This window comes from Hippopotamus amphibius, chromosome 12 (assembly GCF_030028045.1).
Source record: "Hippopotamus amphibius kiboko isolate mHipAmp2 chromosome 12, mHipAmp2.hap2, whole genome shotgun sequence".
Classification (NCBI taxonomy): Eukaryota; Metazoa; Chordata; class Mammalia; order Artiodactyla; family Hippopotamidae; genus Hippopotamus; species Hippopotamus amphibius.
The window spans coordinates 88,155,688-88,172,900 of NC_080197.1; the positions used below are offsets into that span (position 1 = coordinate 88,155,688).

The window sequence follows — 17,213 nt, forward strand, 5'->3', positions numbered from 1 at the left end:
GGAAACACACAGAAAGATTAATAAGTTAGAGGATCAGTTCAGGAGGTTTTAGAGCTGACAAATGGAAGTTCCAAAAAGAGAGAAGAGAGAAAATAGAGAATAAATTAATAAAGAAATAATAAAGGAAAATTTGTCAGAAACGAAGGGCAGAAATTTCCACATTGAAAAAGCTCACGGAATGTCTATCACAGAATGAAAATAGACCTACAGCAAGTTCCAACATTATGAAATTTCGGAACACTAAGGAACAAAAAGAATTCCAAAACTTCTGGAGAGAAATACATTATACACAAAAGAATCCAACTGAAAGTTAAGAGGACAATAACGGTATTCTCAGAAAATGATTTTCAACCTAGAATTCCATATCTGGAAAAACTGACAATCAAGTGTAAGGGTAGGACAAAATCATTCTTCACTCAAAAATATACCTCCTACACATTCTTAGAAAGCTATTCAAGGATGTATGCCAGGAAAGGGAGAGAGTAAACCAAGAAAGAAAAGATGGGATCCAGGAAATAGGGAATAGAACCTTGGAGAGAGGCAAAAGCAAGTTTCAGGACAAGAGTTATGAGCCAGAAGAAGGAGAAGGCAGAGTGTAGGAGTAGGAGAGAAGAAGTTTGGGAAAAAAAGGAATTGGTAGATTATTTGTTGTGTTTTGAGTGATTGAAAAAAATACCACTGGGCATTTGATAGAGCTGTTGAAGTAATTTGTGGAAAAAAGTGACAGTAGTTACCTGGAGAACTAAGCAAGTGAAAAAAATGGTGGCAATTCTTAACTCTAGGGATAAACAAAAAATTGAACAAAAAAGGAAAATTTATTATAGTGACATATTTGGCTTAGTAGTGAACAATTTTTATATATTTGTAAGACTACACGACTATAGACTTAAACTTGTGTTAGGGTTCTATTGCTACATCCTGAATAATCACAAATTTAGTCGTTTAAAACAACATCCACTTATTATCTCACAATTCTATAAATCAGAAGTCTGGCAGTCTCTGCTTAGTCTCACAAGGCTGAAATCAAGGTGTTGGCTGGGCTGGGGTCTTATCTAGAGGCTCTAGGGAAGAACCCATTTTCAGGTTCATTCAGGTTATTGGCAGAATTCAGGTTTTTGTGGTTATAGGACACATGCCTTGCTGACTGTCAGCTGGGACACTCTCAGCTCCTAACTGCCACCCACGTTCCTTGGCATGCAGCCCCCCTCCATCTTCAAAACTGCACATGCTTCCAATCTCTGAATTCCTCTTTTGCTGCTAACTGGAAAAAACCACTCTGCCTTTAAAGGGCTTGTGTGATTAGATTAGGCCCACCCACATAATCTTTTTTTCCATGTAAAGTTAACAATCACCAGAGTGTTATCCATCATATTCAGAGGTTCTACCCACATTCAAAGGGGACAGGATTATATAAGGGCAAGGTTCATTGAGGGTCATTCTTAGAATTTTGCTTACCACAAACCTAAAACTATGATATAACTATACTGGAAAAACTAGGATGAGAGAGGGAAAGCACAGAGTATACTATAAGAAAGCTAAATTCTCAACTGTCATAACAAGAGGGCAATATATAATAACCCAAAATGGAACAAGGTAAATTTGTGGGTTAGGCCAAGTGTGTTTCTCTGAGAGAGGGTGAAGAACTAATTTGGACACAACAGCATCCCCATAGTGTAATGCCAGGACCCAGCTGGGTGGGGGCAAGTAGTGGAGGGCTGGTGTAGGGCTATTAAGGGATTCCTAGGGTCCATTAGTAGGACCCTTTGTACAAATCTTACCTGAAAGCTGAATATGTGAAACAGCTTCTTTGATGGAATCAGAAAGAGAACAGAGAGTGCGTAAAGGAGGCCTATACAAGATCAGTCCTTCTCAATCTTAATTTTGTGCTTTACTTTTTTCCAGTTACCCCCCCTTTACCTTGACACAACTTTTGCTTCAGTACCTGCCCACCCTTAATTTCCTTCATGTGTTCTCCATTCTGCCTGGAATACCCTTTCTCCTTCATTTCTATGCTTTCAAGCAATTCATCTTTTAATACCTTAATCTAGTCACATCTCCCGTAAACCCTCCCTTCAGAATTAGTTTAGAGTTAGTCATTCAGTATCACTTATTCATTCACCCTACAAATATATTTATTAAATCTCTATTATGTATGAGGTACTGCTAGGTATTAGCACTAACTGGAAAAAACCACTCTGCCTTTTAAAGGGCTTATGTGATTAGATTAGGCCCACTCACATAGAGGTGCTGTAGGATATAATACAGGTCTGATATTTACTCACTGCCTGCTAAAACTCCTTCAACGTTTCCCTATAAAGTTAAAAGGTTAGCATAGCTAACAGTATCCTCAATTATCTGGCCCCTGCCTAGTTTTCAAGGCCTGCTTCTCAGCTCCTGTCTACGCTTTATCTGTGCCCAAGGACTTGGAGTTCACTTAATAAGGTTCTCTCAAGTCTTTGTTCCTTTGTGCTGTTTTCTCTTCTCGTCTACGTGGTTAACTCCAATCCTCCTCTAATACTCAGTTCTGGAAGCATTTCCTGTGTGAAGTTTTCTCTAAAGGATCCCCCTATTGTCATTTCAAATCCAAAAGCATCAGGTATTTCCTCTTCCATAGCATTCCATATTTAATTGAATCACACACCATATTGCAAATTTTTTTTTTGCACACTTGTCTTCATCCGATAGTCAGCCACTTTATGGCAGAGAGAGGTCTAATCCTGTCCATCTTTGTAACCCTAGTCACCAACATAAAGCCTGACACATAGTTGGTGCTTAATAAATGTTGACTAAATGAGCAAATGAATAAGAATACATTTATTCAGTTGAACAAATTGGGTGTCTTAATAAGGATATTAAATGACAGGAGAGGGAATGGATACTTTCCCTACTCCATAATTTTAACTAGTATAATTTTTAATCTTGGGGGATTAAAGTCTAACCTAAGGTAGGAAAAGAAATGGTTAAGAAGTGGCCCTTCTAACCCTATATTCTATGTTCCCCTTACTTGTTTCTTCAGTTGTGTCCCTTTTCTTGTTCCGAAAGGAATTTTGATATCCTAACAGATATAAGTTGAAGAAGGCCATCTCGGGTCCTCCCTGTCCTCTTGTGGAATGTTCAGACGGGACCACTGGAATCGGTTTGTAACCATGGTAATGTCCTGAAGAACTACTATGACTGACACTCCCTTTGTCTAAGGAGGCACAGGATTTATGGGTTCACAGTGGGGCTGGAGTGGGAGTGGGTGAAATAACTTCAGAAAAATGGAGGAGCCAAGTGCCAGTGCCAGTTACTCTTTCTCTTACCCTCGTCTTATTTATACTGTAAGCTTCAGAAAGCAGTGAGTAGAAAGAGCACTGACCTGGGCTCAAATCTTAGTTTGCCATACTCTAGGTGTCTTTGAATTGATTAAGCTTCAGTTTTTTTAATTAAAAAAAAGGGCTATGAGTTATGTGTTCATAGTTATGAGAATTAAAGGAGATAATGTATGCAAATTTCCTCAGCATAGTGTTCTGCATATAATGGAAACTTACATATGTATATAAAGCACATAATAAATCTGACTATGATACTTTCAAAGAGTCTTTATTTCAAGCAGCGGTGTGCTGAGCCAGTTCATACTGACTTTTTGAGAGCTACTTGCTAAATTTTCAGGAATTTTGTGAGCTGGTTGTTAACCCATTATTATTACTATTATTATTATTACAGGTAAATTACAGATTTAAACTTACAATTGAATAAAATATATTTATTAAAAAGAAAAGTAGTGGGGCTTCCCTGGTGGCACAGTGGTTAAGAATCTGCCTGCCAATGCAGGGCACACGGTTCGAGCTCTGGTCCAGGAAGATCCCACATGTCATGGAGCAACTAAGCCTGTGCACCGCAACTACTGAGCCTGCGCTCTAGAGCCTGAGAGCCACAACTACTGAGCCCATGTGCCACAACTACTGAAGCCTGTGCACCTCAAACCCATGCTCTAGAAGAGAAGCCACCGCAATGAGAAGCTTGTGCACTGCGACAGAGTAGCCCCCACTTGCCAGAACTAGAGAAAAAGCCTGTGCGCAGCAACGAAGACCCAATGCAGCCAAAAATAAACTTATTAAAAAAATAAAGGTAGTGAATACTGAAACTCATCTTTTCCTAATTATTTTATTACATTTTACTATTATCTATGTTCATGAGGTTATTTATATCTTTGTATCTATAGATTTTTTGTTCTGTTGTTTTCTTTATTGTTCCTCTTTGCTTTTCAGTTTGGGAAGCTTCTACTGACATATCTACAAACTGACTGATTCCTTCCTTGGTCATGTCCAGGGTACTAAGGCCACCAGAGGCATTTTTCATTTCTGTTACAGTGTTTTTTTTCTAGCCTTTCCTTTTGGTTCTTAGAGTTTTCATCTCTCTGCTTACATCACTCATTTATTCTCATCACTCATTTATTCTCACATGTTGTTCACTTTTTCCATTAGAGTCCTATTAATCATAGTTAAATTCCCAGGTTTTATAATTCCAAAGTTTCTGCCATATATGAGTCTGGTTCTTATGCTTGCTTTGCCTCTTTAGACTGTATTTTTTGCCTTTTAGCATGCCTTGTAATTTTTTTGTAGAAAGTGAGACTTGATATATTGGGTAAAAGGAACTGAGGTTCTATGTTTATCTAGCTGAGAGTTAGGCTGTGTTTCCTGTTTGTTATAGTTGTAGGTGTCAGAGGCTAAAATTTCCTCTGATGTCCTTGTCTTTGTCTCCCTGGTTGTCTTTGGCTTTCCCTAGAAACTCCTTCTTAAATAGGGTCTGAGTTTGTAGTTCTTTCAGATGTAATTACCTGTTATAGTAGCCCAACTGATGTGTTGGTAAAGTGGGGGTGGGGTGCAGTGGGGGTGGGGGGAGGCGAAGTTTTTTATAACTCTATTAGGTTTCAGTCTTTTAGTGAGCTTGCCTCCCTGGACTGTAACCTTCTTGTCTTTTTTCCCTCTTAGATGAAACAAGAGGGCTACAGGAAGCTGGAGTTGGTTATTTTCCTTCTACCACATTGGTTAGGCTGTGTTAAATAGTTTTCCTTGAGGGAAGCTCTTTGTTAAGGAGAACTGAATGCTCTGGTATATTTCAAAATGGCTGCCTTTCCCCGCTCCCTGCTGGAAGGATGAAGGGATTTTTCTCCAATCTTCATAGTAAGACCTGTGGGGTTCCTAGAGGTAAAACTCATGAAAATGTGGGGAACCCCTTACGCTGGGCCCCCAAGAGTTTTTTTTTTTTTAATTTTTCAATCTAGTTCATGTTCAGTCTCCAGCAATTAGTCAATTGCCCTTTAAGTATTCCTGTCAGTTGCTGGTTCCAGTAGTAGTTTTTCCTCCTAGTAAGCCATGATGCTGTGTTCTGTCTGTTCTGATCCTGTCTGTCTCCCTAGTTTTTGTGGTAGAGATTTGCCCTGTCACTTCAATTTGCTGATGGATTTAAGAAGTGTTATTGATTTTCAGTTTGTTCAGCTTTTTTGTTGTTGTGAGAACAGGAGTGATAATTTCCAAGCTCTTTACATGTCAGACTGGAAACCAGAAGTCCCTGTCTATTGCATCTGTATGGAGGAAATACTGTGTGATGGTATGTTCATCTCTTCCCAATTTCATGATCAGTGATGTCACATTGGTAGTTTGAAATTGACCATGGTAGGAGAGTTTACACTGCAGAAATTGGCAAATACCACAAACAAACTCTTATTTGTTTTGTTGACTGTCTAGACTTAAGAAAGTGATCAAGAAAAATGTTAATAATGTAGACTAAGTTTAAAAGTGTATCATATCTGTACCCATTACATTATCAAAAGCACAAAAAATTGAAACATTTTTGCAGTATTCAAAAACTATTATCCAATTCAGCAAAGATGTTGCTCAAGTCACTGACAAATAAGTGAAATTCCAACATGTCTCACTGTTTCACTTTCATCTTATTAATGCAAATGAAAATGTCAACCAGCAATCAAAGCTTTACAGGCATCCCTCATTTTATTGCACTTTGCAGATAGTATGTTTTTTTACAAACTGAAGGTTTGTGACAACCCTGCACTAAGCAAATCTACTGGCGCATACTTTTTTCCAATAGCATCTGCTTACTTTGTGTTTGTGTCACATTTCAGTAATTCTTACAATATTTCTAACTTTTTCATTATATTTGTTATAGTGATTTGTGGTCAGTGATCTTTGATGCTTCTATTGCAAAAAGATTACAACTCACTGAAAGCTCAGATGGCGGTTAGCATTTTTTAGCAACAAAGTATTTTTAATTAAGGTATATGTATTGTTTTCTAGATACAATGCTATTGCACACTTACTAGACTACAGTAAACAACTTTTTTATGACTGGGAAACCAAAATATTCGTGTGACTCACTTTATCGCAATATTCACTTTATTATGGTGGTCTGGAACCGAGCCCACAGTATCTCCAAGGTGCGCCTGTATTTGTTTGTCAAATGTCATCATAGGTTGGTTCTTGATTCAAGAGTCTGGCAAAATTCAATGAAAGCATTCTGTGAGAATCAGTTGGCTATGAGAAATTTACAGTAAAGATAATCATATATTTTAGTTTTTATAAATTGTGTGCTATACATCCTTTCTATCAGAAAATTTTATAATAAACTTATGTAAATATACACATCATTGAACGTGGAGTTGTGGATAGTTATGAATAGCACACCATCCTTTCATATTTTAGTTTGGGGACTATATGAATGTTGGGGAGAAATTGTTTTAAAAGCAGTAAATGGTAATGTGTGACATGACTGAAATATGACATTCATAAGCACAACACAACATAAGATCAAACCATGAAATATAATTCTATACCCAGAATGAGTAGCCTTATAAGTGTGAGTTATAGGAAATGGAGTCCTATTTAAAATTTTAAAAAAGAGAGGAAAAATCCTCTGGTCTAAGATGTTGTCAGTTGTTCTTTAAGGACAATGCATCTGAAAGCTAACGTTATTTTGACAATAAATACCTATTGAACACCATGTGCCAGATGGTGTTCTGTCCAAGATGACATTTAAAATCACACAGCTAGTTAATAAAATAACTGGGAATTTTTAGGACATTATACTAAGTGAAATAATCTAGTTGCAGGAAGACACACACTGTATGATTCCACTTATATGAAATATCTAAAGCAGTCAAACTCAAAGAAGCAGAGTGGGAGTTGTTAGGGTTAGGGGGCGGGGAAATGGGGAGTTGTTCCATGGGTATAGAGTTTCAGTTTTACAGAAAGAAAAAGTTGTAGTTACCTATTGCATAACAATGTGAATACAGTTGACATTACTGTACACTTAAAAGTGGTTAAGATAGTTAAAAAAAAAAAAATAGCTGGGATTTGAAACCAGGCCTGAAGAAAAACTCATGTTTAGCAGTTATGTAATCACTGCTGCCTACTTTCAAATAATTTCATCTTCTGTCAGAGAATATTTACTTTCTCTGATTTACACAGGTCCCCCTCTTCTGTATGGCAGGGTAGCATGCCACTGGCTAGCAGTTGCATTGCCTGAAGCCTGTCAGATACCAGAACTTTTTCTTGGAAGACTGGTATACAGCCACGAATAGCAAATTCAAAATGGAGTCATCAATCCAAGAGATTTAGTGGAGAACCAAACACACGTCAGAGAAATAGGCAAGAGAGATCTGGGAGAAATAATTTTGGCTGTTTAAAAGACAAAATTCATGATGACATAACTATTAAAGGAACAAAGTCTGTGATGGAAGAGGTTTGAAATCATACTTTTTTTAATGTTATAACTTGAAGTAAGTATTTTTTCCTGAATTTTTCCAGAGTAAAACAGAGCTGAAGCTAATTATAGGCAGTATATGGCAGAGGAGGGTCTGGAGTGGAAAAAAATACTTCCTAGAATGAATTACAATCAAATTGAGTGCGAGCAGCTATGTCTAGAAATGACAAAACTCAAAATATTTATTATAAGAGATAAAAGATTCTAATATTACCCAAATTTAATCAAGGTGAATTGACTGTTCCAGAAAAGAGTACAGTTTGCTAAAATGGAAAGAACAATGGAATTAGACTGGATTTTAAAATCTACACTAAACTACTTAATCTCCCCAAGCCTCAGTTTCTCTAATGTAGGTTGTTGTGAGCATTTGTTTGACACTTATTGACTACTAGGGCCAGGACTGCACTAGGTAGGTGCTAGGCATACCAAAATGAAGATAGTGTTGTTCTTGCCCTCAACTTCAATATAATGTAATAAATATTATGAGAAAATCTACTGAATGCTTTTTTTTTTTTCCTTTTTAATTAACTTTTATTGGAGTATGGTTGCTTTACAATGTGTTAGCTTCCAAGGCACAACAAAATGAATCAGCCATATACATAGAGATATCCCCTCTCTTTTGCACTTCCCTCCCACTTAGGTTATCACAGTGCGTTAGGTAGAGTTCCCTGTGCTATAAAGTTACAGAATGTTTTCTACGTGCCCGGTACTACTATAAATGCTTTTAGCTCATGAAATCTTCATTTACTCCTTTTCAGAACCTAAAAAAGTATGTACTATACCATTTACAAGAGGCACCGAGAAGCCCTCAAACAGCTGGGATACATCTTGACAGAAGGCACCGCATGGGCAGCGTGGTGGTGGAAGTGGAAGCCTTCCACAGGGAAGGAGCAGTTTTAGTTCGCCCGTTCGCAAAATAGGACCGAAAATACCACCACCTCTTGGGGTTGTGCCGATTAAGTGAAATAGTATATTTAGAAGTCTGCACTGTGGTAAGCACTAAATTATTACTATTAATTTCATTTTATTTCTGTTAAGTTGGCTCACTACGGCGAAGCGTTAGGAGTGTTTTCAAGGCTTTAGCTACATATTGTAACGCGGCTTTTCAAATGAGTAATTTATATTGGTACCAACAATGCGAGAGCCTTTCAATTGCTTTATGTTAACGATATACGATAGGGCTACTCCCTTTGATTACTTTTTTCAGTTTTTCACAGTCTCACCCATTTCCTCCGTCAAGTACTCCAGCGGCCGCATTTTATATCCGCACCTCCGCCACAGGCGAAGTTCTCAGAGGAACCGCCGAGCGGTGCGTGGGCGGGCGCCTGCTCGCTCAGGGCGCGAAGGCCGAACGCGGTCTCGCGGGAGGAGTCGCGGTTTTTGAACGAGAACTCCTAACCCCACCTTGCCTCTTAAGGGTCACATGACTGGCGCCTGCGTCCCAGACCCAGGGTTTTTCCGGATCGCCTACTGGCTGTTAACTCGGCTACAGACTGATCCGAGGTCCATTCCGGAAATAGATCCTTTAACTAGCGCCCCGCCCCCTCGGCGGAAGCGTCTCATAACCTAGCCATCCGCCGCTAGCGGAAGTTCGTCACGTCACAGTTGCCCCTGCACAGCGGATGTGTGTCGCCGATTAGGTGACGCTGGGAAGTGCTTGCAGCCGCCGTCGCTGCCTTCTGGTTGAAGCACTATGGAGGGAGAGAGGAAGAACAACAATAAACGGTGGTATTTTACTCGAGAACAGCTGGAAAATAGCCCATCCCGTCGTTTTGGCCTGGACCCAGATAAAGAACTTTCTTATCGCCAGCAGGCGGCCAATCTACTCCAGGACATGGGCCAACGTCTTAACGTGTATCCTTGCGGCCTAGGCCTTCGGCCTTGGAGTCGGTCCCGCCCTGCTCGGGCGTCCAGGCTTCAAGGTCTGTCAGACAGAAGCCAAGAGGGTGGTCAGGGACTGGATGTCTAGTTAGGAGAGCCTGCGATGGGGCGAACTGAAGTTAAGTGTTCGCGGGAGGGAGGCGAGGCGGAGTTAATTTCCCGCTCGCTCACCGGTGCCACCAACCTTGCTGGGAATGCGTATCCTTCCCGCTTCGTGTTTTAACCCCTCTTCCTAGTAGTTCTTTTTCCGTGTGTTCTAATTTCCTGCTTTGCCGACTTTGAGATTCTTCTTTTCTTCTATGCCCTAGGGGGTCTCGTGGAAGTTTCACTGTTGATGGCTGCCTCTTGAACTTAGTGGGTAAAGAGAGTTTTGAGAAATTTCAATACGCAAAGGTCTTATAAAGAGGGTGGCCTAAAATTAATGCCCCAGCTTTGGCTTAAAATCCGTTCCTTCCACTTACTAGTTGTTCAAGAAACCTGTCAAATTCTTGGTTTCCTTATCTGTAAAGTAAGGTGATACCTCTCGAATTTAATTTCTATGCCCAACACAATGCTTGGCGCTCCTATGTTAAAAAAGTAGCTACTGTTAGAGTTATATAGTATGTCAGAGGAAGGAAGGATGTCAGTGTAGATTTGTAGGGATGTAGACCTGCAGATCTTATGTTCTAAAAAGCCTTTTATAGAATACTGGGTTTTTAAGGTATTCACAATGCTAATGTATGTCCGTTTTCCTCGTATTTCAAAGATTTAGTGATTTTTCCCCCCTGCTAGTGTTTTTGTTTGTTAGAAAACTTACTCGTTTTCTAGCAGGGAAAGCTATATAGTTTTAAAGTTCTTTCCACTCTGGAAGTGAAAATTTATTCTGGGGTGCAGCTTCCATTTAAATGTGTTTCTAGCTGTATGTTTGTGTCTTAAGGTTGTGATCACTTCAGAAGAGGTGTCCCCTTTGGTGCCCGTATGCAGTTTGTTTTCTAAGCATCCATTCAGTCCTGAGTTAAGCCCCCCCCTTTTTTTAAATTCTGTTTCCGTGCATTGTAGCATGTTCCTTTTTACATGTGTGTTATTAAGGATCTTGCCATCATGGTGTACTGTCTCATCTCTATATCCCACATTGTTTTCTGAGGTCTTTATAAAGAAGGCATTTAAAAGTTTTTCTTTCCAAGGGAACCGTTGTACACTGTTGGTGGGAGTGTAAATTGGTGCAGTCACTTGTGGAAAATCGTATGGAGGTTTTTCAGAAAGCTAAAAATAGAACTACTATATGACCCAGCAATACCACTCCTGGGGCTATAGCTGAAAAAAACAAAAACACTAATATAAAAAGATACGTGTACCCCAGTGTTCATGGCATTATTTATGATTGCGAAGATCTGGAAGCAACCCGAATGTTCATCAGGATGAATGCATAAAGAAGATGTATATACACACAATGGAATGCTACTTAGCCATAAAAAAGAATGAAATAATGCCATTTGCAGCAACATGGATGGATCTAGAGATTATATTAAGTGATCAGATGACTGATATCATATGATATCATTTATATGTGGAACCTAAGAAATATAACAAACTAGTGAAAAGTAAAAGGCAGACTCACAGATATAGGGAACAAACTAGTGGTTACCAGTGGGGAGAGGAGGGAGGGGCAAATTACTGGTTGTAAGATAGACTATAAGGATGTATTGTACAACGGGGAATATAGCCAGTATTTTGTAATAACTGGAAATGTATTAAAAATTAAAATTAGAAAAAAAAGTTTTTCTTTTCAGTGAATATCAAATAATCCACTGAATGAATATCATATCATAGTGTTTCTGGTCCCAGGGATCACCTTAAGAATGCTAGAGAGAAGTAGAACTGAAAAGTTAATTGCTGGAGCTTAAAAAGTGAGATAAGTGGATACAAACCTAGGGGGTGGATCATGGAGGGTACTGTAAATCATGTGAAGAGATATCCTGTGCTAGTGGATCATCTTGGCAGGATTTTCAGTAGGCAGGTAACAGATTTAGGCCACATATAGTTTTGTTTATATTCTTTCTTGATTCACATACTGAGAAGCTTGCTTGCTTATTAATTCAGCAACTTTATAGTGAGTGTCTGTTATGTATGAGGCAATGTGTTAAGTATGAATTGGAGGTTAATAATTTGATTAAAGAACAGATTTGCTTCTTAATTCTGAGAGGATGGTATGATTTTCTTTTCTTTTTTTAAAATTGGGGACTTCCCTGATAGTGCAGTGGTTAAGAATCAGCCTGCCAATGCAGGGGACACAGGTTTGATCCCTTGCCTGGTAAGATCCCACATGCAGCAGAGCAGCTAAGCCCGTGTGCCACAACTGCTGAGTCTGCACACCTAGAAACTGTGCTCCACAAGAGAAGGTACCACAATAAGTCCACGCTCCTTAGTGAAGAGTAGCCCCTGCTCGCTGCAACTTAAAAAAAAAAATTGAAGTATAGTTACAACATTGTGTTAGTGTCTGGTGTACAGCAGAGTGATTCAGTTATACATATATATACACAGTCTTTTTTTTGGCCACACTGCACATCCTGTGGGCTTTTAGTTCCCTGACCAGTGATTGAACATGGTCCCACAGCAGTGAAAGTTCAGAGTCCTAACCACTGGATCGCCAGGGAATTCCCTACATATTCTTTTTCATATTGTTTTCCATTATGATTTATTACAGAATATTGAATATAGTTTGCTGTGCTATTCAGTAGGACCTTGTTGTTAATATATTTTATATATAGTCATTTTTATCTGCTAATCACAAACAATTTATCCCTCTTTCCCCTTTGGTAACCTTAAGTTTGTTTTTTGTGTCTGTGAGTTTGTTTCTGTTTCATAAATAAGTTCACTTGTGTCATATTTTAGATTCCATATGTAAGTGATATGGTATTTGTCTTTCTCTTTCTGACTTACTTCACTTGGTGTGATAATCTCTAGGTCTATCCATGTTGCTGCAGATAGCATTATTTCATTCTTTTTATGTCTGAGTAGTATTCCATTGTGTATATATGTACCACATCTTCTTTATCCATTCATCTGTCGATGGACATTTAAGGTTGTTTCTATGCCTTGGCTATTGTAAATAGTGCTGCTATGAACATTGGGGTGCATGTATCTTTTTTAATTATAGTTTTCTCTGAATATATGCTCAGGAGTGGGATTGCAAGATCATATGGCAGCTCTATTTTTAGTTTTTTAAGGAACACTTCCATCAACAGTCTCCACACCTCTGAGAGAGGTGTAAGTATGATTTTCATTTAGGAGCATCTACAGTGCTTGGCTGCATGGTCCTTTTGGGAGGATATAGAGGTTGTATTTTTGGGAATTGTACTGCTTGTCTGTTTTGGGGCCTTAACTTGAATATTTTAGCTCACAATTGACTATCAACACTGCTATAGTGTACATGCATCGATTCTACATGATTCAGTCCTTTACACAGTTCCATCGAAATGTAAGTATAATTTTTTTATATGGTATAATCCTTTTGTGATTAATTCCAGCTTCATATTTCTTTTATGATTGATCTTTGCTGCTGAGCTGGGATTTGAAGTTTAGAGTTTAGGATTGATCACTTTCAGTATTCCTTGCTGTTCTGAATCCAGCCTTCCAGTTTTCCTATGAAGTGTCTAGCTAGTTGTTTAGCTTTAGTGCATCCTTAGAGTAGGTGTATTCTCTAACAAAATAGATTATTGAACATTTAAACTTAACATTTTTGGATTGGGAGAGTAGCATTAATGGGGAAACTATGCTTAATTTAAGTGTAATTTTTGAAATGGATAATAATGTGGGCGTGGGAAAATAAGTGAATGTTAGTCGTTTACATTTTCTAAAAACCTTTGATAAAATTCCAATCAATGACCGGTTGGAAGGGGAAGGTACATTATGTGATGACTGGGGGATGACTTTTAAGACAGGAAAAAGAAAATAATAGTAATAAAGGGATTTTTTTTTTCTGGACAGAATTGTAAATAATGCTATTTTCAGTTTTGCTACCTGAAATGGTCCTATTTAACATTATTGTAAATGACTTGGAAGCGAGTGCATAGTGATATCCCAGTTGCAGGTAAGATTATATTTGTTTAATAAAATCACAGGGTAATAGGCCTAAACTTAATGAACACTTCATATGGATTTGTTAGTCAAATATTTCATTATTTTTTTAAGAAAAGGTTATGTTTTGAGGAAAGGTGTTTCAGACATATCCTTAGGATGATAGGTTTTGAATTTTTATGCCATAGGAAGGGAAACTGGAAAGCTAGCTAATGCTCTTGTAAGATGTTGGTGGACTCAGTATTGGGAGTAATTGCACCCTTTATAGTTGTGGATTAACTATGCCCAATTTTTGCTGATTATTCAATCAATTTGGCTTCTCCTACCCTTAACCTCCCTGCCTCCTCTGATTGCAAGGAATACACTTTTTTTTTTTTTTAGTCATGACTATCAGCCAGATTTATTGTGGTGATCATTTTGCAATATATACAAATATCAAATCAAGGAATACACTCTTAATAAGAAAGAGAGAAGCATTTTATGAGGCTGTCTGATAGCTCTAAAATATAAAGTAGTGGATAAACAATGGAATTTGAAGAGGAAGTCCATAGCCGTCTTGCCCATTATGAAAGTTTTCTACATTTCTTTTATTATAGTAAAGGTTTGAAATCCAGAGTGAACTACATCTCAAATCATTTTGTTCACTCTGTGCATATGTGTGTGTATGTATTTTCCTCCTTTTACCTTTTAAATTATATTTTGTTTTATTTTCTATGTGTTTATCTTAGCAAGGACAGAGAACCACTTTTTTTGGTATCCTCTAAAGCACCTTCAGTAAACTTGTTGAATGAATGAATGATCTGGTAGTTATCCAGTATAGAGAGAGTCTTTTGGACTTCATGACCTTTTCCAAAATCCAGTGATTCTTTTTTTTTTCTTTTAAAGTATTTTTTTTTTGTTTTTGTTTTTGATGTGAACTAAGTCCACTTAAAGACTTTTAAGTCTATTGGATTTGTTACAATATTGCTTCTGTTTTATGTTTTGGTTTATGTTTTGGTTTTTTGGCTCCCCAGCCAGGGATTAAACCTGTACCCACTGCTTTGGAAGGTGAAGTCTTAACCACTGACTACCAGGGAAGTCCCAGTGATTCAATTTGAGGTTATGGTCCTCTTTAGAGAATTGATTTTAGGCACATTCTGGTATTAACAGATGGAAAATATCCCTCCTTTAGTACGTTAATTCTAAGAGTTTAGCTGTGATGCATCCAAATTCAAATTTGGGGGGACTTAATACATTGTTGTGGCATTGAAGTGTAGTATGTCCTGTGAAGTGCTCATACATTTTTCTTGTTATTTTGTCTTTTGTTTTATTACAAAGGTAATAAGTGCTCATGGTCAAATTAAAATAATACAGAAATGTGTAATGTAGAAAGTGAAAGCTCTTATGTAATTTAATCCTCTAGAAGTAACCTTTGATAAATATTTTGGCAATAGTATCTTAGACATTTTTCTGCATATAGTACTGGCATTTATGTATTTCTATAAAAATCATTTCTCACTATACTACTCTTACACAGTTGCGTTTATTGCTTAACAATATGTATTGTACGTATTGGACATTTTCTCATTGGTTTCTCATTATTTTAAATGACTACATAGTATTTATTTGAGTAGTTACTGTCATTTATTTTACCAGCTCTCTATTGGTGGATATTTGGGTTGTTTATAGTTTATTGTATTGTGAGTAATGTTATGTAAGATAGTCTGGTGCATATATCATGCACTTACATGACTATTTTATGTAAATTCCTATAGGTGGAATTGCTGTGTCCAAGGGGATTCAGTTAAAAGAGTTTTTTGTGTCAGTTTGCTCTACTGAACGATTATATCAACATGCATTTATTTCTAGCACTGTGGGAGTCTAACTCTGTGGGAGAGGGTTCTTTTCTTTGCATCCTCACTAACAACAAATACTCATTACTTTAGGAAATATTAAGTTCTAACTACTTGTCAAGCACTCGGGATAGAGTGGTGAGCAAGATAGTGGAAGTGCAAAATTATTTTATTAATTTACATTTCTTCAGTTAGTGAAGTTGAACTTCTTATGCCTATTGGTCATTGTTCTTCTTGAGAAATTGAAGAATTGACTTAAAATTTGTCTGGTGATTCTTTTTGTCTTTTTTTTATTTTTCTCATTTATATGAGCTCTTTATATGTCAGAGCTGTATGTCATGTGTTGTGAATACTTTTCTTGTTTTGTTGTAACTGTTCATTTATAGTGTTTTGGAGCCTAGAGCTCTTGCCTTTTTAAAAAAATTTTAAAATTTTGATTGAGGTATAACCTAAAGGATAGAAGTCTGAGGTGTGGAGCGCAATTACTTTTTGCATTATATATACATAACCATGACTCAGAACAAGATATATTTCCAGTATCTTGGAAGGTAGAGGACTTCTCTTTTGATTGAAATAGATTTTAGTTCTTTAGTAGACATGATTAAATGACTGGCTTATTTTCGCTTAAATCCTGGCATTGCATTTCCTCTTTTTGAGAAGAAATTCAACCTCATTAATTGAATTTCTATATGTACTGTCTTAAATGTTTTCAAGTGGGAGAATGTAAAAGTGGTGAGCAACTTGATGTGTGTGTATTTATGCTGTATTTTATATTTGATATAGAGGTGTTGTCTTTTAATAGCTGACAAATTTGGGTGTATATTACTCTCATTAGTTGACTCTTGAAAGGTCAAGTTTAGTGGTTAAGAGAATGGTCTCTGGAGTCAGACTTGTCTGGATGTGAATCCTTGCTGCACTGCCTACCAGCTGTATTCCTTTGAGCAAGTTACCATAGGCTTCAGTTTTCTCATCTCTTTGGAGTCAGTAGGAGTGCCTACATCATAGAGTAGTTAATAGGATATAGGTGAATTAATTTTCAAAGTGCCTGCACATAGCAAACAAATAAGTATTAGCATTATTATTATTCTCTTAAAATGGAGAAAATCTTATACTCTTACCTGGTACAAGAATTCCACTTGGAAACTGCCTTTGATGGGAAAATACTTTGATAAGCTAGCTTGATATATGATTCTATGAGGAACAATGAGTATTTATATGGTTGAGTGCACAAAAATTAGATTGGAATTTATCTCTTACTGTCTTTCACTAACTGAGATATTATCTGGCCTCGTAAGCCATTGTCTGTGTATAATATTTTAGTTAGATTCTTTCAAATATATTTTTAGCCCTTTGAAGGCAAAGTTGTAGGCGTAAAATCTTAGTGTTATCTTTGGGTTGTCCTTTTCCTTTTCCCCTGTGTCCAATCAGTTATAAAGTCGTGTTAATTTTTTTTATTGATTTTTATTGACATCCCATCAATTTTTATAGTGGTCCTGTTTTTTTCTCCCCCTATAAACATATTGTCATCATAAAATTAAAAAGAGGACAGATTAAAGGAGAAAATGATGATTTCCCTATAACTGTGTTCAGAGATAATTGTATTAACATTTTGGTATATATTCCATTAGAATTTTTTTTTCTGCATGCAAATACATATACGTATATTTACTGAAAACATATTCG

The 17,213-nt window shown here is 37.3% G+C and overlaps 3 protein-coding genes across 11 annotated transcripts in view; 2 read left to right on the forward strand and 1 right to left on the reverse strand.

Moving 5' to 3' along the window:
• The window catches only part of ADCY6 (adenylate cyclase 6), a 50,652-nt gene extending 41,960 nt beyond the window's left edge, over window positions 1-8,692 (forward strand). For 4 of the 5 annotated variants that reach the window (XM_057701009.1, XM_057701013.1, XM_057701010.1 and 1 more), the window contains exon 22: window positions 8,520-8,692. In XM_057701009.1, the coding sequence (XP_057556992.1) occupies window positions 8,520-8,681 (162 nt within the window). In that variant the 3' untranslated portion in view covers window positions 8,682-8,692. Of the gene's footprint in view, window positions 1-5,503; window positions 5,620-8,519 lie in introns of those variants that run through there. The other variant, XM_057701017.1, reaches the window with a different exon arrangement.
• SPMIP11 (sperm microtubule inner protein 11) overlaps window positions 1-9,120 on the reverse strand; it is a 30,022-nt gene extending 20,902 nt beyond the window's left edge. Inside the window, exons 1-3 of one of the 5 annotated variants that reach the window (XM_057701021.1) lie at window positions 8,985-9,090; window positions 7,976-8,024; window positions 6,378-6,492 (exon numbers count right to left, since the gene is read on the reverse strand). Coding sequence is in view for 2 of the 5 variants with exons in the window: in XM_057701024.1 (XP_057557007.1) it covers window positions 3,005-3,083 (79 nt within the window). In the remaining 3 variants the exon portion in view is untranslated. Of the gene's footprint in view, window positions 1-3,004; window positions 3,084-6,377; window positions 6,493-7,975; window positions 8,025-8,959 lie in introns of those variants that run through there. The other 4 variants (XM_057701020.1, XM_057701022.1, XM_057701023.1 and 1 more) reach the window with 4 other exon arrangements.
• A 302-nt stretch (window positions 9,121-9,422) lies between these two features.
• Window positions 9,423-17,213, forward strand: part of CCNT1 (cyclin T1) — a 28,024-nt gene continuing 20,233 nt past the window's right edge. Inside the window, exons 1-2 of the mRNA XM_057701019.1 lie at window positions 9,423-9,615; window positions 13,018-13,099. Coding sequence (XP_057557002.1) covers window positions 9,455-9,615; window positions 13,018-13,099 — 243 coding nt within the window. The 5' untranslated portion in view covers window positions 9,423-9,454. The remainder of the gene's footprint in view (window positions 9,616-13,017; window positions 13,100-17,213) is intronic.